The sequence below is a fragment of the Enhydra lutris genome, unplaced genomic scaffold, assembly GCF_002288905.1.
Source record: "Enhydra lutris kenyoni isolate GAN:26980312 unplaced genomic scaffold, ASM228890v2 scaffoldscaffold1, whole genome shotgun sequence".
Taxonomy (NCBI): Eukaryota; Metazoa; Chordata; class Mammalia; order Carnivora; family Mustelidae; genus Enhydra; species Enhydra lutris.
In genome coordinates, this window is record NW_019154085.1 from 3,784,809 (window position 1) to 3,812,364 (window position 27,556).

General features: G+C 41.6%; 1 protein-coding gene across 1 annotated transcript in view; it reads left to right on the top strand.

The window, feature by feature from the left end:
* LOC111142001 (glutaminase) overlaps nt 1-27,266 on the top strand; it is an 83,778-nt gene extending 56,512 nt beyond the window's left edge. The window contains exons 15-18 of the mRNA XM_022494925.1: nt 19,137-19,198; nt 20,319-20,395; nt 20,480-20,543; nt 23,230-27,266. Coding sequence (XP_022350633.1) covers nt 19,137-19,198; nt 20,319-20,395; nt 20,480-20,543; nt 23,230-23,386 — 360 coding nt within the window. The 3' untranslated portion in view covers nt 23,387-27,266. The remainder of the gene's footprint in view (nt 1-19,136; nt 19,199-20,318; nt 20,396-20,479; nt 20,544-23,229) is intronic.
* The last annotated feature ends 290 nt before the right edge of the window (nt 27,267-27,556 follow it).

The following is a 27,556-nucleotide window of genomic DNA, read 5'->3' on the forward strand; positions in this document are numbered from 1 at the left end:
TACAGCTTTTTCAAAAAGTAACATGATTTCTGCTCAGTTCCTTTACTATTTTACATTAAATGTAATATTTACATTGTGTAATAAAACCAGAACTGGATGTTGGAGATACAGCTGTTAGGATGCATCATGGCCATCCTTCAGATTTTCACTTAGGTTTATTCTGGATAGACTTTACCTTAGTCCATTCTTTGTCATGGAGTTCAAAGGCAAAATTAAACAGGAAAATATATTCAAGTTAATTAAGTTCAACCACTTTTCTTTTATTTCAAATTGTAATATAGTTAAAACATTTGTTTCTTACACTGCATAAAAATGGAAGGAATTTCATTGGACTGGGAGAGAATTTCATTGGACTTTTATCCTCCTTCTCTCTTCCCCTGCCCAAGTTGTTTATCAAAGTGAATTCCATACAGACTTGAAGAAATTTAGAGTTGCACTTAGTCTGTTTCAGTTTAGTTTTTAAAACTACTATAAAGGCATCTAGAGCAAAATCTATCAAACATAAAACAGAGCTGACGAAACGATGTTAGAGTCCTTAATTTCTTAAATAGTAATAGAAAACATACTTTTTAAAAAGAAGATGTTAAGGAGACCAGTCATAAATCTTTGTACCTAATGAAGTGATTCTATTATACTATAGTTTTAAAATGTTCTTTTTTACTTACATTTTGAAATATGAAAGGTCATTAGTTTTAAGGTTGACTTTACCATTTGTTTTGTGGATTGTAGATCTACTATAGTGAATTTTAGAAGTTGTAGTTATAGAGATTTTTGAGATACGCAGATATGTAAAGCCTATGTTGATTAGGCTTTATAATGGCTTTCTAATCAATTACATTAACGTTTGACTAAAATGAATGACACAAATTAGCACTTGAGGGCATTGTTTTTCTTTGTGGTATCTGTGTATTTTTTTGCATGAATTACTTTTTATTGAGAAGTGTTATGTATGGGGTTAAAAAATAAGAAGAGAGTTTGATTCTTGGTGCCAAATGTTGCGATGAACTTGAAAGAAAGAGTAATGAAGTGACAAATTTTGGCAGTTGATCTTATAACACCATTATTAGACTTTCAACTCTAAATCTCATTTACTAACTCAGAAATATTAAATCTCAATGATAAAGAACAGCTTGGTATATCTATTTTTAAGCCAAATTTTGACATCTGAGGATATGATTTTTCTGGACATAGTATTGTTAAAAATAATGATTTTTTTTTTCATTAAGTATTTACCTTGCTAAGTAAAATATTTCCTATACTAATACCCCAGATTATTGAAATTATCTATCTGGAAGGCTTAGCTTTTAAAAGGAATAGTTCTTACTGATCAAGTTTTAGGTTTGCTTCCATATTAACATGACTGGTAATTTTTGTTTACATAATGAAAATCTCCTCTGTCTAGTAATTCCATTTGGTGCCCTGAGTTACAGTTTTAGTTCATATTCTGTAAGCAGCTGAAGAATTTATTTTTAAAACATATTTATACCTTCCTAATTCTTTGATGTTCTTTCTCTTACCATAATCTTGAAATTTATTAGAATTTCTTAATTGAGGGGCGCCAGGGTGGCTTAGTCAGTTAAGTGTCCAACTGTTGATTTCAGCTCTGGTCATACTCTTGGGGTTGTGAGATCGAGCCCTGAGTCAGGCTCCACCCTGGGCCTAGAGTCTGCCTAAGATTCTCTCTCTTTCCCCAGTCGTATGCACACATGCTATCTCTTTAAAAAAATAAAATAGATAAGAATCCCATAACTACACTTGAAAGTAATCTTAAAGTTTATCCAGTGCAAACTCTCACTTTTCCAGGTTTCTTAACACCTTGCTTTCTCAGTTAACATAAGTACAATATTTTTTTCTCTGTCTTGATGGAGTTGGTCTGTTTTGTGTTTTGTTACAACAGCCTTTTGTGTATTGGTTATTTGTAATGAAAAGCATAATTGACAATAGTTAATATGACTGTAAGTTATTTGGCACACTGATTGTCCCATCAAAAAAGTAGTTATAATACTTAATTGTAGTTTTCTAGTAAACAGTCTTATGCCTCAGTTTATAAAGACTAGTAAAGTTAGAAGTGAATGTAACAATTATACAGTAGTTCTAAAAATAAAGCACTACACTGGAACTTTTGAAAGAAAGGAAGTATTGCAAAAATGTGACTCTAAAAATAAATGTTGCACCATTTGCTTTTTAAAATAAGTTTCTGTGGGTTTAGGTTACATATATAAGTAAAAAGGTTAAATAAGCAAAAGGTTATTGGAGTTCTAAACAAATGTTCTCTAGAAGAAAAATTTTTTTCTTTGCAAGTTAATTTTTCCCAGCATATACTATGCAAAATATCTAGCTAATTTCCTTTGTTTTTATTTTATATATTTGGATCTCTGGGTGACTTCAGAACATGGCATCTCAGTTGTCAGTATATAATTCTATCACATATATTGTCCTTAGCTCCAGTGTCCATTTAATAGTTCTGGGACTTTTATTTTTTCTTTATGAAGGAAATTTATATTGCTGTTCTTGAAAAGCGTTACTTTTTAAAAGCTTTTGTTGACTTAGAAATGTTGCAACTTAAAATTATGTTATTCTTTAAAAAAAAGTATGCGTTACTTCTCAAAATTTAAGCTTACCTAATGGCTGGCTCTTTTCTCCACAAGTTTATATAGATGAGAACCCGGATGTCTAGGAGACTGGCTCTTATGCAATATAAACTGCTTGTTTTCACGTTGCGCTTACTAAAATTAGAGTGGTCGGAAGTTCTCCCATGAGTTATACTATTTATTCATATTTGGACCATTCCATTGGAAAATTAAAATTAAAATCGTGATCTTTAGCCTCTTGCTAAACTTTTCTTTCTAATTACTATGTTTCATTATTTTGTATGTGCCTTTCACAAATCATCACTAAGGGGCAATTACAGTTATCCTTTGAGGGTTCATTTAGTTCCATTACATGAGATTAATTATGTTGTATAAAACCATGGTATAAATTATTCATTGGACTCCATCCATATTTTGTTGTTTTGTTCTCTCTCACAGTCACAATTAAAGATCCTAATTGAAAAATACAAAATAAATTAATTTCAAGTATTCTTTCTTTAGCTTTTTCCTGTCATAACTTATTTTTGGCTGAAAATGAGGTAACATAAAAATTATATCAAAGTTACTCAAAATGGGTTTTCATTTTCAAGCCTTTGTATTGTGATATGTTCATTTCCAAATCTTTTAGGTATTGTTGACATTGGCCATTCTAGAATTATTTTCTTTAAAAAGTTAAAAACATGAGTGTTAAAATTCATGTTTTTTTTTATTATGATAGAGTCTACTGTTGGTAATTTAATATTTTACCTTCAACTTTGAATACAAAATCTGAGTCCAGGTCTCTGCACAAGATTTACAACATAAATAAAGAAGTGAACTAAATAATATTGTTCCTACTTTGAATTGAAATGAATGTAACATTTTTTGCACAATGAAACTTTATTAATATCTCTTGATGAAATTATAGAACAAGTGATTTTGTTAAGATTCTGTGGGGACTAATACAATTAACCCTTTTAAATCATACCAATAAAATATTCCTGCCTTAATGTCTCTTCTTTTTACCTGAAAGAGAAACTTTAGAGCATGGTTTTAAGGAGGTGGGGGAATAGAGCTTAACTTTCTACTTATGTGTTTGTGAAGTATTTCAACTAAAACACGGTATTACAACAAAACTTAGAGTACCTATGACTTTTTTTCACCTGAAGGAGAAACAAAGGAATAAGAAAACTAATTTGCTATGTTTTTAGCCAAGTAATAAAAACTTGAGAAGCTTTAATTTTTATTTTGTCTCTGTTGTGCACTTTTATTTTACATCCACCATATATGTCTGCCACAGAACCAGCAGTGCTGTTTATTTGGTATCCCTTACATGTTGGGCTTGGTCATCTAATGGTCATGTAATGGTCTCATGTATTAGTGCATTTACCTCATGTTTGGGGACTCTGGATAGAGGGCTGTTGCTATGTTTGCATATGGAGTTTTGTAGTTTTGCTTTGCAAAAATCCCCATTCAGTGCTATTGTGAATTTTAGAATTTTGTTTTAGTTAAGGATTTAGAATCTTCTGCAAACGTTCTCAATAAATTGAAACTTGGGGTTTACCTAGTGCTTTTTGGATTTAAATAGGATCAGTGAATGCTGGAAGTTGGGCATAGGATCTGGGTGGGTAACCCAATGTGATATAAGGCAGGAAATTTTTTTTTTTTTCCTTTTTGGCATGAACTTCTGAGTCTTGATTTCTACCTTAAAAATTTACATAAATGTTATTCTCTTTTACCTGTTCTAATATTTTTTTTAAAGATTTTATTTATTTATTTGACAGACAGACATCACAAGTAGGCAGAGAGGCAGGCAGAGAGAGGGAGGGAAGCAGGCTCCCTGCTGAGCAGAGAGCCCGATGCGGGGCTCGATCCCAGGACCCTGAGACCATGACCTGAGCCGCAGGCAGAGGCTTAACCCACTGAGCCCCCCAGGCGCCCCTGTTCTAATATTTTTGAAAACACAGTATTTACTACAGGTTCTGTGACTAACCTTTTCTCCAGAGTTGGAGTACAGTTGGCTTCAGGAAGTGTACCATTATCATTCACTCTGATATAGGTAATGGTAAATCTATAAAAAGTCTTAATCACAGGTTTAAAGTTACCATTGCACCTAAAATTGGCAGCGATTTTAAAAAGAATGTCTCAGGTATGCCTGCCCCCGTACACAAAGATCTTGGAAGTCTAGCGTTCCTTTCCCATCCCCTTGTCACAAGAAGCCTGGCAGTGTACAGACTAGAACTGAATATACAGTGACCCGTCCTCAAAGGTGTGGGCCAAAATGGAGGTGATCCAGTTTGCTAACCCAGGGATCTTGCAGTTTTCTGGGACTTACTCTTTTGCTTTCAGTGTCAGTAATTTCAGTCAACTCTAGCAATGGTGTCTGCCCAATACACCATCCGCAGAAACTTGATAACATCAAAATTTGAAAATTTTAAAAGCATAACTTTTAGCACTTACTGTGACTTAACTATGGGTTAACCAGGGCAACGTTTTGAGAATTTTTTTTTTTTATCCCCCTAAAGTCTATGAAGTAGGTGCTGTTATTACCTCTGTAGATTTGTATAGATCTTGAAAGTTCCCTGAAATCACAAAATTCTTAGATCTGTAGAACCAGGATTTGCACTCAGGCAGTTTTGGTTCCAGAGCCCATTGTCTTGACCACAGACTATATTATTTCCCTTTGTGAGATGTAAGTGGAGCAACTTACGCCTCCTTGTTAATAAAATTGGGATATTCCCTGAAAATTTAAGGACAGTAACAATTTCAGAGTGCCTTGACAGAACGAAAAAAGGGAAATTTCATGTTGAACAAGGTTATTCCTGTGAGAATTTCAGTTTTCACTATAACATATGTAATGCAGGCAGTGTCTCCATCACATTTCACCAATATCTCCGGATAAGTGAGAAAATTAATTCCAATGTAATTTGACCATACTAGACAACAAGTCAGCCCCAACTATTACAGTGAAATAATTTTTGAGCTTAGCTTTTTATGTGTTTTTCATTACTTAAAAGTTTCCTTATTGTATATTCCTACAGCATTAAATATAAACTAGTGTATTAGCACTAAAAGCTGATGTTTATTATAACTCTTTAAAACTTAGAAGATTTGTTTTTAAATCTTTGTGTCGTGTCTTCTCTAAATGTCTGTTAGCTAACCTCAATTTATTAAAACCTTTATAAACCCTGACTCCATAAAGCTTTTCATAGAACTCAATTGTAGGGGTTTTTATTGATCTTATATATAAGAGTTCCAGGATCTGAAAACTTGATATCCAAAAACGAATTCATCTTTGTTCACATCTGCACATGTCTTTAGAATAACATTTTTTAGACACAAGCTAGAATGATTCAGTGGTAAACAAATTTTGTATTCTCATCTACAGTCATTTATAGTTGTATATGCATTTTATTTTAATGATAATGTTTGACACATTATAATTTTTAATGATAATGTTTGATACAAAATCACAGAAACATGCCATGTGTACTGAACTATGAAGAAACACAATTCTGCTACGAAATTATATCTAAAAAGATAACTTCTGCCTATCCCAGTGCCCTTAGGGAAACTGATAGTAAATGTACCCATTTTCCAATTAAATGGTTCTTCCAATATTGCTTTTATAATAGTGTGGTAGGGTATAAGAGTGGACAGATACTTCATTCTTTTTATGAAGTTTCTTTTCCACTGAAGTGGCTCTAAGAAAGTGGTCAGGACTCTTCTGATTTCTTGGTTTCTAGGTCCCCAATTCAGTACTATTAGTCTCTGTTTACTTAGTTATCAAACAACTTTTCATCTATTCTATATACCAAGAATTTTGTTTTCCTCTTGTTTGAGTTTTTTCTTCTTCATTTCTGGCATTACATGTAGATCTTCTACCAATGTCTAAGATTAGATCCAATTAGATAATTGCAAAAGTATAACTTTTCAAAATTTTTTTTCCTACTGAGAACCAGTTATCTCTCAGTATTTCACTAGTTTTTGTTTAAGCAGCAGACAATTAGTTTGAGATATTTAGCCAATTTAGTTTGGTGGAGTAGCTCAGACTTTGTATAACTAGCTTGAACATTATCCTATTGTTAATTCACTGATTGCTTCTGCATTCAGTCAGTACTTGTCTCTTGCCTAATACACGCTAGATACTGCGGAGAACTTAGGATATGTGACAGTGAGCGTGGTCAGGACCTTGCCTATTTGCAATCTAGAAGAGGATGCAGATATCGAAGGAATAATTGATATTTAAAATGGTGATAAGTGATTTGTTCATACTGATGCATGTAGATCTAGTACATTTTAACATTATGGAGGCGAAATGGTATATACTAAGTGACACTTTTTATACACCTATACAGCAGACTTTATGAGATAAATGTACAACATAGTTCAAGTAGAAGAACGTGCGTACCAGTCTTCACTAAAGCTTACCTCTGGGAAGGAGGGGAATGAGTGCACGGAGAATACTCAGCTATATCTGTAACATTTTATTTCTTTAAGAAATAAGCAAATATAAGAAATGACAGAAACATACAGAGTGCCAGCAGAGGGTATAGCAAAAAACAAACATTTTGTCGGTTGAGTAGGTACGGTTGGTTTTTTCTGAAAGGTGTTAAGTTCTGGATGAGTGAGAGGGAGGGTGAGGGTTAATACAATAGCTTGCCTTGAAGGCCCAGGGACAGGAAGGAGCACATGGTGAAGGTGAAAGAAGGCAAAAATGATGGGAGAAGGGGTGAGGCAAAGTGACTGGAGATTGGCCCTGGATGAGTCTCCAAAGACCACATGGGGTAAGGTGGGCTTTGTATCTTAATGTACATTTGAGCTTGGTTTAATATCTACATTTTTAATAAGCACCCCGGGTGTTTCTGCTGCAGACTGTTCTCTGAATACAGCTTGGGAAATATGTATGTAGGATCTTGCTTGCCACATTCAGAGTTTTGGACTATTTAAGATGCAGTGGGAAACTTCAGGGCTTGTAAGAAGGGGAATGACATGATTTGGCTTTAAAATTCTGCTTTGTAGTGAATGGATTAGAGGCAGACAAAAGTTGAGTTCTGGGCCTGAGATGAGCTGTGATAGTGGCTTAAAGGGGGAAATCGATGGGAGAACGGTAGACAGGAGAAATGTTGAGGAGATGAAGCTTGGCAGTGCCTGGTGATCCATTTGGTGGAGGAAAAGAATGAGAATGTCACATGGACCACCAGGGTTTCGTGTAAGTGATAGGGCAGATGGTGCTGTGTTACTAAGATGGAGAACGCTGGGGAGGTAGACCTTGGGAGTACAGGGAGAAATGAATTTTGGTTATGGTAACAATTAAGGGTCTGACTAGATATCAAGAGTAGGATTAGTAGCGGTTTAGATGAATGCGGTTATTCTTCTAATATATCAAGAAGTCTGGGGTTAGAAAATTCAGGAGGTGCAGCATCTGTAAGATAGACTGCAACCAACCTTAGTGTGTTGGCTTCAGACTTCCTGCCTGTCACCTTAGAGTTGCAAGATAACTGTTCCACCTTTAGCCTCACTCGCATGGTCACAGTGGAAGAAGAAAAGAAAGAGGGATACCTAAATCAGATCAGTTTCCAGAAATCCATCTGATACTTACCAGACTAGCTACAAGGGAATCTAAGGAAGAATTTTTATCTGGCACATTGCTATCCTTAATGAGTAGAGATTCTTTTGCATGACTGGGGTAGGGAATAGATAGATCATAGATAGGCAATTGGCAGTGGGAGAAAACTAACTTCCATTTGCCATATTTATATTTTTGAGAGACCCAAGTAGTGATGTTGAGTATCAGATATAGACCTAAATACTTAGGAGAGTGGTCTGAGTTGGAGATAGATTTCTGTAAGTTGTTAGCGTGGAGAGAGTAGATTTGAAACTGTCAAGCTGTGTGAGATTGCTCCAGAAGACAGTGCAGAATGAGAGGGAACCTTAAGAGACTCCCATTTTAAAAGTAGTATAGTACACAAGTCTCCCACTACGGACAAATGTCCCATTAGAAGAAAATCCAGCATCAAACAGTAGAAGTCAAGGAAAGAGTATTTTAAGAAATATGGAACAGCCAACTATACCAAAGCAGATTAGCATTAAGTAAAATGAGGGGTATCCATTTACATTACATCTTTCCTACTTTTCTTTTGGTGTTAAAATGCCCTTTTATTTAGTAAATGATATCTGTAGATGGTGGCAATATTTTATTATATGTGCTCAGAAAATTTTAAAAAATAGGCAGTCCATACTGGTCATCTCCTCCCCACAGCTACGAAAATTTTCTTGGCTTTGAGATTTAAAGGTCAGAGAACTATTGGAGTAGAGCAGGTTTGGCTCCTGATTGGAAAAAAACCAGTAAAGAAGGAGAATTTGAAATAGATACAGGAGAGCGGAAATGACCAGCAAAGTGATGTCTCTAGAAAGAAATGGAGCTCTCAGCACAAGTCGGGGATTGGCTTTGGTGGGAAGAAAAGCATCTCTTCCAATAAATTAGGACATCGAGAGGTTGGTAAGTAGGTTTGCAGACATGGTAGGGAGAAGTTGAAGTTACTGGCCATTGGTTTCCATTTTCCTGAGGAGTACGAAGAGGCTTTCTGCTGAGAATGAGTTGAGTTGGTGGGAGGCTGTGCGGTTCAGGGCATAAAGAAGATGGAAATGTTTATTCTTGAAGCGTGGGGCAGAGCTGAAGAAAATACAGCAACATTGTCAGAATAGTGTTGAGGTCGGTAACCCTGGATTTGCAGTGACGCTAATCTGCTCTGTTGCCCCCGCCTCCCTCCCCCCATTATCCTATAGCCGCACTCCAAATTTAGGTTCAAGGGCTGCAGGAGATCAGGCGAAGGATTTTAGAGCATTTACCAGAGAGTGATTTTAACAGTAGCCTTGGGAATCTACTTTAGACCCTCCCTATATAGAAGACATTTAGGCTTTTTCCTTTTAAAATTTGATTCTACTTAAAGAATTTTCACTCACAGATGAGTTCCGTGTATAATTTTGTCATGTCCATCCTCCTTTCTTCAAATAAAATATTACTGATAAGAATTATGAATGTTAAAATACAGATATATGCTAAGAAGTCTCATGATAAGCCCCAAGAATGGTGCTCGAGTGACTTTTTTTTTTCTTTTTTGCCTATTTATATATTTTTTTCACACAGTGTTACACTGCATTATTTTTAAGGGTCTTAAAAATACCCTATTCTCCAGCAGCTTCTTGTATATGTGCTGGAGGAACCTGTTAGCACAATTCAATGATATTACGATGTCTGTGAAAGTACTTTGAAAAGTGCACAGTGCTAGAAAAACAGATGTGATTTTGCCTGCTCTGTGTGTTGTCCATAAAGTCGGCATGTTAGACTTTCCACAGTAGAACCGTAAAATAAACATTAAAGAATGTAGAGAATGAAGTATGGCTCTCTGGAGATGAGACTTACTTTCTAGAATCGAAGCAGCCAGTAAGAATGTATTGTGGTTGGAGTAACTAGAATATTGGTGTCCCCGTGCCTTGCTTTGTCGTAGCAGCATTGACGGCGTGCGAGGCACAGATAGTCCTTTAAATTGAAGATGTAATTCTGTCTCTACTGCTGCTTTTCTTAGAGAAGAACCTTATCTCTTTTCAGGGATCTTGTGTATATTTATCTTTAATTTCTACTAGACAGTGTGAGAATCTTTTTTTTTTTTAAAGATTTTATTTATTTATTTGACAGAGAGAGATCACAGGTAGGCAGAGAGGCAGGCAGAGAGGGAGGAGGAAGCAGGCTTCCTGCCGAGCAGAGAGCCCGATGTGGGGCTCGATCCCAGGACCCTGGGATCATGACCTGAGCCGCAGGCAGAGGCTTCGACCCATTGAGCCACGCAGGCACCCCGAGAATCTTAATTCTGTTTGCCCTGACCCTGTTTTGTTTGTTTTAAAGTATGTACAAGCATTTGATGACCGTTTTCTTCTCTTTCTGTCCTATTCTTTGATCTTAGTTTCTTTTGACTCTTTGGGGTTTTACCTACTTTTTTTTTAGTTAATGATAATTGTAAATGAACATCACATTTGATCGTGCCAGAAGTGTGACACTTTGTCCTCTGTCTGAACACACTAATGTTAACCAGGCCTCATGGAGTTTTACAAATATTTGTATAAGAGAGAGAGGAAGACAGCGAATATGAAACTTTGGTAGTTTTCTGTGCTATATCAGTACTCCTGGGTTTGTCCCATGGAAATGCACTTCTGTTCTTCAGGGAACCCACTGCCTTTGCCCTTGCTCATTTCAGTTTTCTTCCTCTTTGTTGCTGGATTCTCAATTAGGAATGCTGTCATGCCACACAAAGATACGTTGTTGGCTACTTTTACGCTTGGCTGTGAAGGGAGGGTTGCTAATGGGCCCATTGGTATTTTTTAGGCCATTCATTGGCATTTACCAGAATAACATGAACCACTGAGAGAAGTTACTTATTTGCTGCTAATGCTGTAACAATCATACTTGCTATGTTCACATCGATCCAAAACTCATATTTCACTTTTAAAGACTTCAGTGCAGAGACTGTAGATATCTTTAACTTTTTTCCTTTTGTGGCATTGATATGCCAAGTTGAATGATTTTTGTTCCTCTATTTTCAGTTAAAAGCAAAATACCTTTGGTTAGCACCTCAATAGAAAATTAGTATCTCTGATTTCCCTTCGAACTTCCTTATTTGCTATTTTCTGATTTTAGTCTTGATATTGTATTGATGAGGAAATCTCATCTCAGGTTTTGTTAGGAAATCTGCAGGAGATCCTGCGAAGTGTTTGAGAGCGGCTGAGCCCAGAGCAGCAGTCAGACTGGGCATGAGCTCTCACTCGGCCACATTACTTTGCTGGAATTAATTTAAATGCATTAGCCTTCAGTCTCCTGTCCCTTGAATAATAACAGACAGTAACACTTAAAGCACTTAGCTCAGTCCAGAGAGAGTAGGTGCTTCATATTATTTATTTTTTCCAAATAATATACAATCTGAGTTTTTGTCTTCATGGGTTGTCAGATTTCTTTGATAGAGTCGCGACTTCTTAATTTAAGAATAACTAAAATTATTTCAGGTTAATCTGTTCAGAGAAATTTTGAAAATGGTCTTCTTAGGAGAGTTTGTTCTTTAGTCAAGCAGAATGCAGTGTTTGGACCTGCCATTTTGCAGTTAGAGTTTGTAAGTGAAATTTCTGTGCTCCTCTTTAGGGTAAAATTTACTATTCAATTTATTCTTCTCTATTATAGTTATCCTATGAGCACCTCCTGCATTAAAAATTTGGAAGTGTCATGAAATTGCTGGACCGTTATTCTCTGAAGGGATTTTCTCTAATCCTCTGATCATGTCAGTTTGGATTAATTTTGTCTGCATGTAGCAGATTAATAATTGTGTCTGAGTAAGTCAGTGGAAAAGCTTGGGAGCACGTGTAGCCTCCTACTCACCTTCCACTTTATAATCACAAAAGTACTATAATTTTGTTTTTACGTGGCCATATGATATTAAATAAGATCATATTAAATATATGAATATTAAATAAGGGAAAGAGGCACGGTTTTATATTTATTTCTACCCTTGTTGGTAGGAGATTAATTTTTCTTTAGCCGTACTATGATAGGTTTATATTTCTTAATGTGACTTTAAGAAAAATATTATGAAAGAAGGTTGAAAACTTATTTTCATTTAAAGGCTCTAAAAGGCCAAGTTGGCATGAAGCTTTTAAAGCAGAATTGGATCTGGAGTGATGATGGTTTATTTAACAGATGAAGAAGAGTGTCTGTCCCGTGGCAACAGATACTGTAGTGAGCTGGAAATGAGAGAGCAGCTTACGTCACACTAGAAATCGTAGGAACAGAGGGATGCTTTTTCGGTTGCGTGCTTTTTCTTCTTTCATTAAAGCCTTTTCAAAGGGCTGCATTAGTCTTTGTATGAAGACAGAAGCCAATAAGGAAAAACAAGGGTAAGCCACAGTGTTGCAGTTGGTAGCAGAGTTGGAAATAAAATACTTGGAGTAAAGCTAATGAATCAGTCCTCCCTTCCTTCCTCCCTCTTTGTCTCTCTTCTCCAGCCTTTCCCTCCCAGCCTCCCCAGCTTTCTTCTGCTATTTAGCAAAGGACCTTTATGGATTAGAACTAAATTGCCATTTCATCCTTTGGTTTTCTTCTGTCTTTTGGATAGCAGTGAGGTGTACTAAGGACTCACATTACCATGGTGTAGTTGTACAGAATTGAGAATGTAGCCCAGCTACATTACTAATTCATATGCTATATGACCTTGAGCCAAGGCCCTTAACCTCAGTGGTAGCAATAAATAAAATATACCTATAATTTTATTTTATAGCCAGCCTATCAGAAATGTTTAAAAACAATTACAACTTTTTAAAATGTTGAATTTTTCAAGGTTGCTCATTATATAAGTGTAAAGTGGTGTGTAATTCTAATTGCTTCTTGTACAGAATTAAGGCGTTTGGGAAAAGGAGACAAAAGCCACACCATTAAACTTTTACACAGGCTTAAAATGAACAGACTGATAGGATTGGAGAGTTAGGAATGTCTTGTTTCAGAATTATAAAATTGATAGAATCTCCAACTGCTTTTAGCTATTTTGGAAAAAAAAAAGTATAATTTTGATATGCCAAGCATGCTAGTGTTAAAGGAACTCATGTGAACTGTAACATTTTTGTCCCCCTGTTGTCATGACTTTGTATAAATAAACTAAGATACGGTTGTCTGGCTCTGGCATGTTCTGACACAGAGATTTGATAAGAAAAATGTAGTAGTACTGGAAAATACGCAGTATGAAGGGAAAACGGGTTAACAATTTATACATTTTTAGTGGCTACATGCCCAAGTGAAGTTTCTCTTTACTCTGGAGAAGCAGACATTAAACATCCGAGCCCTTCGTGTATAGGCCACTGTTGAACTCTGTGTGTTCTGCTGCTTTGTACCAAGGAGCGATTCATCACGACAGATGAATCTGTCTCAGCAGTTCATGTCAACTCCCTGTTGTCTACACTGGCCTTCTTGACAGGTATTTTAAAGGTAACATAACCCAAGTCTCTGCTGGGAATTAGGGGACTGAGCCTCAATCGGTGGTGAGCGCACCCACATCCTTTGCGAGGCTGGCTTGGGGTCGCACACGGCCTCTCATAGGCTGTCCTCACCCTCCAGTTCGGCTCACAGTGCTCGTCGCTCCAGAGGATGTGCCAGTGTAGCTGGGGAGACCAGGAAGTGCGCCGTCCCTAAATGAAATAACACTCCATCTGCTGTCTCAGAGCTGTTAAACTGTTCCATTTTCTTTCTTGGCATTCTGCTCAGAGCTCATTTCGTGATTTATGCAAACCTTAAAAATATAGGTGGCTATTTGCTGGCGTAAATGTGGTTTTAAACGGTGCCCGTGCCTGTGCTCCCCCCTAGTGTTTTTCTGTCGAGAAGTGCCTGACACTCATTTTGTGACCGAGCTCCTTCTCGTCTTGATCTATGACTTGGACTAAATTCAGTCCTGCAGCTAGCTTTTTGTTTTCATGGGATGAATACTACGTTTCCATGTTACCCTTTAATAATTTGTTCAGGGCAAGCTAGTATTTTTCCCCCGATAAATCACAGAGCCTTTGTACATTACAGTCTCCTGATTTTTTTCCTCGTTTTGTGTTTCTCTCTGAGCTGAAACACGCTTGTGAGTAGAGTGTTACACTCTCAGTGAAGTGATTGTATTCTAAAACCAGCCATGCTTAGGCCTTATTTAATATGTAGTTTTAGAACTTTGGAAATACTGAATAATTAAGTGACACATACAATGGATAAAAACTCTCTTCAGACTAGCTTGGTCTGAATTCAGAATTTTATAAAGGGGATGTAGTTCTTGCAAGCAGTCACTGGAAATCATCAAGGATTTATGGCTCAGAAGGACTAATATACTTTAAAGAATAAGAACTACGGGTAGTTAATGTATTAGTGGGATCCACGTTGGAACTCTGGATCTCTCTTGGGTGGTAGAGGAGATAAGTAAGACACGTAAGTAAATCTCCCATATGCGGTAGTGCCGTGGGGAGGGAAGTGTCGGAGAAAGATGACTTCTGATCGAAGAGATCGGAGTAGAGCTCGTGGAGAGGGGCTGCAGATCACACTGCAGTGAGAAATGGGTGGAGAAAAGAGGCTTTCAGGCAGTCAAAAGTGTGTGCCGTGGCTTCGTAGGAGCAGAAGTTACATTCAGGGTTGTAGTGGGAGATACCGGGTCTGACTGATGACCCCTTGGCACATGCTGTCACAAAACACTGTGCAGGCAACGGGCAACAGGTCACATGGAGAGTGGAGGCTGGATGAGATGCCCGAGGCAGTGTGGTAGCAAAGAAGGGGTCTCCGAGGTTTTCCGTTTTGAAGGAACGGAGGGGTTTGGCTCTGGAGGTTCCCAAAAGGAGAAAAAGGAGCAAAGACACAAAGGTAGAAACAAGAGCGGTAGGTAAGACCAGGTTTGTTCTGTTGAGGTTAAGAAGAAAACAGTGAGTTAGCCAGAGTGAGGAATCGTGAATGCAAGGCTAAAGAATTCAGATTTTATCAAAAATGATTTGGGGACTTTTTTGGCACTCCCATGCCGAGAAGCCTTTAAAGACCAGAGCAATGTTTGGGGAAGATGAGGAGAGATCGACGGGAGGGTGCTGGTGGGTGGAAGGACCAGAAGCAGAGGCAGCAGTTCGGATTGAACAAATTTGGTGGTATTTAAAGTAAAAGTTAAAAGAGGTAGAAGAATTAGTAATGATTACAGTTTAGTCCCCCAAGTGGTGGTGGTAACAATGTGGACATTTGATGCTTTGGGAGAGAATATTGATTTAGCCAGTAAACACATTCTTTCAGTTGTGGTTTAACTGGCGTAGACACTGCGCCTGTGGTGTACAATGTGTTGTCTGGTGTCCCTGTGCACTGAATGAGCACCCGTTACGTGCGTAGGCCCTGGGGTTACAGTGGGGTGAACACAAGGTCTGCCTCACATGGAGCTTACATTTAATGGGGGAAAGAGATAAGAAACAAATTTAAATATGTATTTATAGAAAATCAGATCTGTAGTGTGAAATACATGTGACGTCAGATGATGAGTGCTCTGAAGAGAAAAAGCGAGGTCGGGGTAAGGCATGATGCCGAAGAGGTCAGTGTTTCAGAACCTGTGAGGTGACGTTGAGTAGAGACCTGCAGGACGAGGGCGGGCGCTTCCCTCTCCGGCGGCCCGTCCCGCAGCGCAGCGAGGCCCGCGGGCGCCAAGGAGCCCACGGGCTGGCGGAGACCGCCAGGGCGGAGCGGTCGGGCCGGCGCGCAGTGTGGCCGGGCAGTGGGGCCCTTAGCGTGCTGAAGGCCGTGGCAAAGGGTCTGAATCTTGTTCCAGGGTGAGGGAGGCCGCTGGCAGCGCTGTGGCCTGTGTTTTCAGATCCCCGTGGGAGCAAGGAGGAGAGGAGTGGCCCGTTGGGAGGCGATGGCCGTCGTCGGGTGAGGCGAGGGAGCCTAGGATGGAGTTACTGGAGGCGGTGACAAGCGGTGGGTTCCAGACAGCGTTTGGGGGCGAGCAAGCGTGCGGACGGGTGAGACGTGGGTAGTGACAAGCGGAATCAGGGAGTATCAGGAGGTCGATACAGTGGGTTTGTGCGAATTAGGAAGAAGCTGGTCCTGCCTGGCCCGAGCAGACCCTCCGGGCGCGTTCGCGCGGCGGGGGCTCCCTTCCTCCCGCCGGGTGTCCTTGGGCGCCGGCCGCCGCAGCGGGGAGCCGCCGCAGCGGGGCGCGGGGGACGTGGCCGCTCACCCCGACTTGGCCGCGCATCCTTGGGCGGGGGGCTCAGCGGGCGCGGCTCCTGCCGCCGCGCTGGGTGACACTCGCCGGGACACTCGCTGTGGCCGCAGCAGCTGGGAGCCCCGCAGCGTCCGCCCCAAGCCAGCGAGCCCCGAGGGGGAGTCGCGCGCTGGGAGGCGGGAGTCAAGTTCGGTCTCGTGCGAGTCTGAGAAGCCCGTGGAGCGTCCTGGAGGCGCCGTCGAGCGGGCAGACGGGGACAGGCGTGGCGGAGCCACCGCAGCCCGTCACAGCCGGAGGGGCTGCCGCTTTTGAGTTTGAAGTGGCAGCGTGACAGGCAAGCGAGCGGTTCAGTTCCGCCGAAGGAGCAAAGACTTCGACGAAAGATGTAGACTGGGGCGCCATTTGGGCGGAAGGAATGGGAGACCTTTGAGGACCAGCACAGCAGAGGGACGGGGGCTGCCTTCCCTGTCTTCTCGGGCGGCGGCCGCGGGAGGGGGCTCTGCGCAGCCGGAGGACGAGCCGAGGCCTCGGCCCCTCCAAAGACAAGGAGTAAAAGGGCAGGCGTGGCGGGGGGTCCCCGAGAAGCAGGCCCGGGAAGGCCGCGGGCGCTCGGGGCAGTGGAGGTGATCGTGGATGAGGCGGCGATTTGCAGGGAATTAAAAATACAAGCCGCTTTCAGAAAATATGCACCAGGATGGGGCAGCAGTAGGGTTATAGGTTGATTTTTCAAAACAGGTTGAGGTGATGTCCATATTAAGGCAGAAATCAGGGTACCAGCGAGGGAGGGAAAGGTCGGAGGTGTGCAAACAAGAAGGGTACATGAGGGGCAGGTTTAGGTGACCGGGAGGATATGTATTTTAAGGAATAGGTAAAGAAGTTAGTCTCAGAAGTGAAAAAGGATAGATGTGTTTTGCTTTGAGGTTTGGAGAGAAAAAAGGGAGAATAGGTATTGGAAGCAGATGTTTTGTATAATAGAGAAGGGAGAAGCGAGAAGAGCTATCGAAGTACAGCTGTGGTCAGGGTCATCTGCTTTAGGGGACGCCACAGGTATTAAAAGGCCTGAAGACAGAGCGAAAGGGAATCAATCAGGAAAAAAAAAATTGTCAAGCACTGATGAGAGACCAGCTGGAAATTTGAAGAAGAATTTGTAATAGCTCACCAGTGTTTTCCCGTGGGCCCAAGACCGCAAGGGGAATTGGAGATTCCAATTGGATCCAATTAAAAGAAAAAAGTTAAGGGCACTTGGAACAGTGGTTTCTAACCAAGAAGAGTGCCTATCAAAATCACCTGAAGACATTTTTTCAAAAGGCTGTTTTTCCTAAAATGTATCAAATGAGGTGTGGGACTAGGATAGTTAGAAATGGGAAGAGAGATGCTACTATATCCTCTCAGAACATTCTCTGTGATTCCACGAAGCTTTTCCCTCCACCTCCATGAGAATACGGTTCCAGATTCAGGGTTAGCAGGAGACTGACCGCAGAGCACAGGCCGGGCAGGAGCAGGCGGCTTGGAAGGGAAGCTGGGAGACCACAGGAGTAAGGGTGAGGTTTTCTGGAGTAATGTCTACAGTACTGGTAAAATCTGGGGAGTGTGTTCAGCTCCTTAGACAGGTTCTTGTACTGCAGAACTTTACAGAGCCCTTCATATGCCCACAAATCTCCATGAAGGGCATTTAATATTTTAAGAAAATACCTGCCTATAGGACCCTTTTTTCCCGGAGCATGTGTGCAGTCTCTACAGAACATATTGTGAAAATGCTGACCCAGAGAAATCCAACCATGGCGAGTTCCAGTTTGATTTAAAAGGAAAGCCACGGGGAGAGGGAAGCCATTGTGGAAAGGGGAAGGGTCCCGGTTAAGCTCTTGGAAGCGCATGTCCCAGGCCCGTGGCTTTGTTGGTGGGTAGCTGTGTTACTTTCCATCCCTCCAATTCAACTCCTGTTTTCAACCATTGAGTCCACTGCCAGTAGGGGCATCAGTATGAATATGGAAGTTGCAAAAGATGAAAGTGGGAATTTCTGTAGTATTTACATTGTGTTCAGCGGTTTCTCGAGACCAGGGTTGGATAAAGTCTCTGAAGGAAGGCCGAAATCTAATGACCTTTTAGGGTAACTAGCCTTTTCCTTAATTGTAAAGACAAGCAAGTGGGCAGCTGTCAGAGGAAGATACACTTTGAAGTCTTGGAGCACTCATTAGCAGTGACTTAAAATCTGGGTTCACCCTCCTTTTAAGCAGAGGCAGTGGCCACTGGGATGCCCTACTTTAGACCACTTGGGCATCGACCCGAAGACTGTCTTTCCAGGGAGATAGAGTCCTTAAGTTTAAGGTGATTAATACTGAACGTTGTCTCCTAGGATTTCCAGAGAAGCCAGTGATTGGTGAGGACAGTGATTGTTGGCAGGGATTAGACAGTTATGCAGCATGATTTAGTTTTTTAACAAAGATGTGATGTGAATTTTGTGAGTATAAGAAGTCCACTCATGGTACTGAGACTGACTAAATTAGAAAGGTTCTAAACAATTTTCACTTGCCCCAACTATGTGTGTTTCCCAGGTCCCAAATTTCCACTTTCATGCCAATATTATTCCACTCCCTCTTTTCGTGTAGCTTATCTTTACTGATGAATTTTCTCTCCTAACCCTCTATTAAAAAAAAAAATACACGTGTGTCCTTTTTGGTGATAGAAGTGCACTTGGGGTAACTGTGCGTGTGACCCAGCTGAGAGTTCAGAGCACACGGAGATCACTGCTGGTGACAGCCCCACAGTCTCTCTACTTACTTCCCCCTCGGATGCCTGAACTCTCTTCTCTTCACAGGTGAAGTCCGTGATAAACCTCCTGTTTGCCGCCTACACTGGAGATGTGTCTGCGCTCCGGAGGTGTGTTCATGGGGTGGCGTGTGGCTCAGTGTATGGTTTACAGGAGTTTGTGAAGTTGCTTTGGGGCAGGTGGCCATTTCTTAAGGCTAAGATCTCACTTCCATTTCCAATAAAAATGACCCAAACTTACACTAAATCCCACTTCCTCAGGCTTCCTGTGTAGTTTTGTCCTTTTCTACCTCCCAAGAAGCCTAGACCTCTGTCCACCCAAGTGTACCTGTTCAGCTAATCTGGCTCATTAGCGTTTTATTGGAGTCGAATAATGTTTTCTCCGGCCCCATCTCCTCTCCCCTTCCCACATTTGGAGGTGAAGGGGGAGTGAAAAGAGGGGCATTTAGTGTTCGGTAGATCACCGGGTCGAGAAGGGTTGTGGAGTGCTGCACACTAAACCTACGACTTCTTGTATGGAGTAGCAACTGAATTGTAACATGGAAAAGTATCTATGCTTAATTCCTACCTTTGTCTTAAAGTCTGATTAGTATTTATGCCGACAGTATTACATTATCAACTTCAAAGTTGCTTGGAGACCAGATCTTAATTGTTCTCACCAGAAAAAAGTAATTGCTGATGTGATAGAAGAGTTAGCTACTGCTACTGTGGTAATCATATTGCAGTATATAAATGTATCAAATCCAACATGTTTTCCCCCTTAAACTTCCATAATGTTCTATGTAATTTTATCTCAATAAAACAATGTGCACTTTAAAAGTTCTTTTTAAAGTTCCCTGATTAATACTTGTACACTATACCCTATAAAATGTTATTTTACAGAAGGGGGGCCTCAGTAAAAACATTTAACTTTAGTAATAGGTATTAGTTTCTCGCCCTTCTGAGGTGCAAACCTGAGTATGCTCCTATTCTTGAGTTTTGAACATTTAACGTAATGAAGCTGAATTCTGGGACAGCTGGTGAAGATTTCCTTTTACCCAAAAAGAACAAAGCTAAGGAAAAGAGGGGAGGTGGCATTTACCCAAAGAGGCCTGTGTAGTGGTTGAACATCAGTGAGCCTCATGAAGGATGGCACTTACTTGTCTTCCAAGACCTTAGATTGGTGGGGTAAATGTGACAAGTATGAATTCTATCACGTAGATCACGAATGGCTCTTCTCACGTGTTTTCAGATTTGCTCTGTCAGCCATGGACATGGAGCAGCGAGACTATGACTCCAGAACAGCCCTCCATGTAGCCGCCGCCGAGGGTAACATATGAACCGTTCTTTTCCTTTTTTCTTTTCCCAGATGTAACTTAATACTAAAATCTGCCTGTTTTGTTTTGGATACAGGTCATGTTGAAGTTGTTAAATTTTTGCTGGAAGCGTGCAAAGTCAACCCTTTCCCCAAGGACAGGTGAGCACTTCTGTTTCCTTCTCCCACGTAGCTGGCAAGTCAGCGTTGCGTTACACAGGGCCAGGCCGTTTGAGCTGACGGTATATTTAAATGCACTGTATACTGGAGACGCTCTTCAGCTTGCTGTGGTGCCTTACAAAGGTGACAAAACCTCCTTTCTTCTAGGTTCATCATTCTCTCTCCCATATCCTGTCTCATCTAGGGATGGTCTTATTCAGAATTTTTCAGGTTACTCTGTCAGTCAATACACTGTAGGAGGAAAACAGTGGTTTGTATTGGAAAAGAAAAAAATAGGAATTCTGTCCTTGTGGGGCTTTTAACTTCATCAGGTAGACAAGATAAACATTTATAGGAGCATATTAAGAATGTATAAGAAAGTCACTGTCCTAGAACGCTACAATGAATATATTAGACTTTCTTGAAATTCCTAGATTTGGTTGGTGTGTTAGAAGGCTCTGTGCGGTTGAATTTTAATCTGTGCTTTGGGGAAGAGATGAGATTTGAAGGCACGGAACGGAGAAGGGTGCCCTGTCTGCAGTGGGAGAAACCTGCCCGGGGTACACTTTGCTCCTCTCCGCTCTCTCCCGGGGCACGTGGCAAACCGCCTTTCATCTGGAAGGAAATGCTGTCCCCGGAGAGGATGGTGCCTGGAGGCGCGAGTGCCGCTGTCACACATGCAGATACGTGAAGTCAACTCCGGGCCCATAGACTTGCGCATCGTGTGACCGGAGTTATGGAACTGGATGAGTCAGTAGTGAGAATAAAGGTTAAGAATTGAAGGAAAAAATACTTCATAGAGAGCTTTGATAAGTTTCACTAGGAGTTTTGGATTGGGTATTTGAGGACTATATCAGTAAGTTTGGGGCAAGTTGTTTTCTAGCCATTAGATCTTTGTTTCACTGTTTTTTAAATTAGAAGTTTGGGTTTTATTAATTCCAGCTGCTTGCAAGAAATGCAGAAAAGTTATGATGTCTGGAAATTGTTAGTAGCGGTGTAAGGATGGTGACACTTTATCTCATCATGACCTTTACTTGCAAAATTCTGAAACCTCATGTTAGGGGAGACAATCTTCCCTTTTATCCCCAAGGGTAACGTTCATACCAGCTCTTTCTAGAGGAAGACACCGAGGAGAGAGTGTTTCCCCCACCCGTCCTCGTGCCCTATGCGTCTAATGCCAGCTAAAACACTCACACACTGGAAGCAGTTACTGTGCTTTATATTTTATCCTTTTTATCTAAAGATTGAAATGTTTTGGTTTTTGCCCTACATTGGCCTCTAGGATTGTGGAAGTAGATGCGCCCACCTGACAGGCAGGAGTAAACTAGGTAATTTGGTCACTGGATATTCAGCTACTCTAGAATACAAGCTAAACCGAGACAACTCCTTTCCCCATTTCACAGAGTCAGTGTTCCCTCCACTGTAAAGTAGGCTGGAGTGAATGTATTCTTTGGACGGTTTGTATTATTTCATGGAGGAAGAGTTGTCAGAAAGGTAACTTGCCGTTAACACGCGCTTGTTCCAGAAAGTTCCTTATATGCTGTAGATGCCTGAATAGCCCCCTGCCCCCGCTTAAGGCCACCGACTCCCCAAATTAATGAAGGCCAGTGTGGAAAAGGAGCTGTTATTGGAGAAACGCGAAGATGCATGTAAAATATGACTTACCTGATTTTTAAAATGAAGATTACCAAATTTTATCCAGAAACATTTTCTGAGACTTTTCCAAAAAAACCTTAATTCCCTGCTGTGATCCCATTAAGGAGGTAAAAGGTTTCCCGTTGAAGGCAGAACGGGAAAGAAGAAATGGCAAGAAGGAAACCCAGAGGGCTGGGGGAGTAGCACACTGAAAAGTGGGAGTCTGGGCGCCTGGCAGCCATGGAGAAGTCCAGTGGCGAGAGAGGGAGAGAGGCTCAGTAGCTGTGTCGAGTGTTAGGGAACCGATTCTCACTCTCTCCTCTACCTGCGTTGAGTTCACGGTATTCTCTCTTCTCTCCAAGGGCTGTTGAGATGGTTAGTCGCTGCAGTCTTCACCCGTCACTGAGGAGCACACCCCAGAAACACACCGTGGAAAGCGTTGCTATTGTTCTGGGGGTGCAGTGGTCCATTTGAGTCCCTGGGTTCCCATCCTTACCAGAGATGAGGACCGTGTCAAGCCCTCTGGGGCTGAGGCCGCTCCTCCGGTGTGTGTCTGGGCCTTAATGAGGTCACGGTTATTCCCAGACTTCTGAGATTGGTTGGAATTTTTGAATTGACAGGAACACAAATTTTTGATCAAAGGATAGGGTGATGGGTGTTATATACCTGACTTTTCCTTGAATATTTTATTTAAGGAGCGATCCTGCGGGCTTTTCATGAAATTAAAATTCAGGAATCCCAGAGGAGTCCATGGTATCTGTCCACACTAGAACCTCCCCTCCATACGCACTTAGATATGTGAGCAAGATCCATTTTTTTTTTTTTGCAAGATCCATTTCTAACGACTGCTTGTTTTCCCTTCCTACCTGTATCTCAAGTGGCCTGTAAGACCTCTTTTTGAATTATGAATCCCCTTCTGTACCTTCCGTGTAAACAGTGATAAAATGCGAAATCTGAATGGCCCTTAAGCCTGCTAGATTTAGCATCTCAGAACGGTTTTCATCTCTGTGTGGGGACGATCTAACGCCCCGTCCGTGTTGTGCTACTTATGCAGGTGGAATAACACACCCATGGATGAAGCGCTGCACTTCGGACACCACGATGTATTTAAAATCCTCCAGGAGTACCAGGTCCAGTACACGCCTCAAGGAGAGTCCGACAACGGAAAAGAAAACCAAACGGTCCATAAGAATCTTGATGGATTGTTGTAACGGTCTTAAGCCCCAAATAGAAATCACTTACCTATTTAATTGTGGAAAATGATTATGAAGAACATGTGTATTTCTATCTGGTAGTGATGTATATTTTACGACATTTGTCATTTCAGTGTTACTGGAGTTTTCTTCATTGTACACACAGGACAAATCTGATCTCTTTGGGAAAAAATAGAAATAAAACAATCTCCCTCCATAATGTGAGCAATATTTACCTCGTGCATTGTATAATTTGATGTAAAAGAAGTAGTTACCGATGCTAGCTTAACTGTGTGGTCTTCATGATTTTTGTGTGTTCTGTGAATTTTCAATTTGTATGATGAACTTAGGCATTTATAAATTAAGTTCTGTTGTACAGTCTGTCCGGATGGGTCAAGGCTGCCTTTAGGAGCAAAAAGAGTGTGATTTTTCAGGACTTCAAATGTAGATTTAGTTTGAGTGTCTGAACAACTATATGCACTTAGGGTTATGTGTTTTAAGTGTCTCCCAACACCCTAGCTTCCTGGCGTGACTCTTTAAAAATTAAAATAGTTAACGTGTTGTAGCACAGACCAATTCTGATTAGACTTTATCAGGGAATCTGTTTAAGATATGTTTGGTGACCAAAATATTTATGCGAATGTAGTTATATAATACTTTTGGAAAAAATTTCCTTTTTCTATATCCCCCTTCGTCTAGCCTCTCTTCCCAGATGTTTAGCGATTTGCCTCTTTGCTTTAGCTGGGAATGTGGGTGCTGGCACTCTATGCAGTTTTCATGTTTTCCACCGTAAGTCAGAAAAGGTCTCACATTATCTGGCATCTGAGCTACAATTATGCCATTTGTCTACAGGTGATGAACCAGAGACAAATTACTAAGCTAAGTACAAATTAGTCAAATTCATCAACCTAAAAAAGGAAGGGATGAGCTACCACAGCTCTTTAAGATACGTTTCAGTTTCCAGGATAAAGATGAGGATAAATTCAGATCAACTCTCTAAGCTACCGAAGTTGTTATGATGGTATGGGAACTGTTACAGTTATCCTTTATTTTTAAACCCATAATTAAAGGCATCAAGATATTTGTTCTTTTGGGGGGACCCCCCAGATCACTCCAGTTTTCTCCTGATTCTCTGCTGTATAATTACTGTATAATTGGTGGCCGACTCTAGTAAGAAAAGGCCTCATTTTAAATGGAGACCCACTGTTGTCTTGGGGAGGCACGTACCTGTGCTTTATCCTATACCTCGGAGGTAAAGGGGTCTGCTAATGGGGATTTCTGATATAAAGCACACACACAGGCACATACACATACAAGTGGACCTTTTCAAAGCCCTATTTAGTGAAATGAACAAAATCCTCCACTCCCCGATGCTGTTGTAGCAAATCCAGCGAGTTCCTTTTCCCCGTTCTATCAGCACACCCTGCTGCTCCCAGCCTTTATCATGCCGAAGGGCCCTTTCCCCTCTAACACCCTCCAAATGCTTCCATTTTTGCTTCCAGTCAAAGTGAGAGGCTTCGGGCACTGCCCTTCTGTTACCTAGACAGCAGGAGCTCCCGGAGGAGCCGCGGACGGTCCCTCCCCCGAGCTGCAGCAGGCACGAAGCCGCGCGCCTGGCTGCTCCTGCAGGAATGCGGAGGCGGAGGCGGGGGCGGGCATCCAGCCCGGCCACTGTGTCCCCCCCCATCTGCCACGCCGTGCAGACAGGGAGTGCTGGCGGACTGCTGCGGAGGGACGGCATCGTCCCCACAGATGTTAACGGGGTGGGATGTTCTTTACTGAAATGACTGCTAAGCAGCCGCCTGCTTTGTGGGATGAAAATGAAACACGACGACGATTCCGCTGTGTGGCTTAAAGGTTACCAACAATTTTGAGGCTTTAATGAAAAGAGGTTCTAGCTATTGTTTGGGAACAGAGTTTTCATCATTTTTCAGGTCAAAAGTACCTTGTAAAATCTTTGTGGTTTAGCCCAATGTGCCCTTATTTACCCGCGCAGTTGTGTGGCTCCAGGGGCCGCGCTCTGGCTGCTGGTGACAAGCACACTTGGCGTCAGTGCTCTGGACTGTGCTCGAAACTGCTGTGGTCAGTATGCTCCGAAGATCCTTTTGTTTGGGCTTTAGGATCGTCAGTGCTTTTTCTGTACCACGAGAGCCCTCTAGGGTCCTGTTTATTTAAAGCTCCGTCTACACTGTTGTTTTTGGTGGTCTCAATTCTAATGATCTCATTTTGGGGTGTAACGTGCCGGATCCCACTACCGGCCCACACTGCCCGTTAGCTGCAGAGCTGATTCGCAGTCCACTGTTTGATGCTGTTGTCTGTCTGGGGGGTTGAATGACCGGATGCTGGATTTAGATTCTTCCTGGGGACTGTACAGCTATGAATGTATTCGCTTCCAGAACTTCCCAAAGTGAATCTAATCTTAAAACTATAAGTTGTAAGTATTCTGAAATTGGGAAATATTTATTTTAAATGAAATCAGGTAGTGTTGCTTTTTACAGCATAATAAATACATGTATCAAAAAAATACCTGTAAAAATTAATTTTTTAAAACCACTAAGGTTCTCTTACATCACTGGGTTAGGAACTCTGCTGAGTATACAGACTGTATCTATTTGCTTCAAATCAATTTCTAATGCCTACTGTGAGCCAGGAACTACGCAAGGTGGCAGCGGGAGTTCTCACAATGATTAAGACAACCCTGTAAGGAGTTCATCCTTGAGGGTGGGAGGAGGGACAGGCACGTTTCCAGCACTCTAGAAGCTAACGCGATCGTTCTGCAGTTAGGACGCACTCTTAAGTATCTGTAGAATTCAGTCATTAGACATGTCCTTCACTAGGAGGGCTTCTGACCTCTGCTAGTGAGGGGAGAGGTGGTTTTCACAGAGCCTTGTCCTCTGTCTAGGGAGCTGTATCCAGTGCAGCCACACTAGGGTCTGAGCAGGACAAGCCGGCAAACGGCAGTACCTTCCTGGTTCTTGGGTCTATGGGATGGCATTCGCTCCCAAGGCCAGAAACCCTGTCTGCTGGGTTAGGGGTAGTGTGTGGTTTACCGTAGAGACAGTATGAGAATACACGGCTGCCATTTTCAACTACCAGAGCTGTCACAAAGTGCTCTGCAGTCGTCAGGTGTGAACCATCTGCGTCACCGACATTTTAGGACGGAAAGAGACATCAGACATCTCTCATCTAATCCCACTCTCACAGATGAAGCTGAGACCCAGGAGGGGGCTGTGATACAGAACTCCGAGTCTCCTCTTCTTTCTCTACATCCTACCACACTGTCCCCGCTATGGACAGAAAACTCGGACTTTTCAGACAGAAAACTATGGACTTTGGACAAGCGTTAAGTGCTACAGCGCTCAGCCTTGCCGCGTGTGGCCGCCAGGAGCCACGCGTGCGCACACCCGCGCACAGAGGCGGCGCAGCAGCGCAGGGGAAACAGACGAGTAACACCAAATAGAGAAAAGTTAAATCATGCTTATCCTTGATACAACAGGAGCGTATTACTTTTCTGGGGCTGTTTTTAAGGACTGGGTAATCTTTCTAATTTTACTTCCTACCTTTCATAGTAAAATGAGTAAATTCGTGACTCATAGGCCAGACAGCACAGGGAAGCAGCTGGCGAATGTGTTAGGTCAGACTTTAAAAGGGGGCTTTTGGGGGAAGGGGTACTTTATAGTTACATAAAGAAAGGATGTGATTACTAGAAGATCAGGGAAGGTATGTGTGTTTTGGGACAGGAAGGATAGAAAATTAAGTCAGTTATTGCAAAGGGGCAAAGACTGGGCATTTTATTTCTATTCTGGAGCCTGGACCCAACTCCAGGCCTCCACGCGCTCCAGCCTTGCCCCTGGCTGCCTCTCCATGTCTTTTTGTTTGTTTTGTTTTTAAAGATTTATTTGAGAGAGACAGAGCGCACACAAGCAGAGGGAGCGGCAGGCAGAGGGAGAGGAAGAAGCAGACTCCCCACCAAGCAGGCAGTCCCGTGCGGGGCTTGATCCCAGGACCCCAGGATCATGACCTAAGCCAAAGGCAGACGCTTAATCGATGGAGCCACCCAGGTGCTCCTCTCCACATGTCTTTTAAAGAGTCTACTAGAATTGAGTCCAACAAGCAGTCACAGTAACAAGAACCGCTTCATGCATGTACGGAAAGCCAGGGAACGCTGCCAACACACCGCCGGCAGGG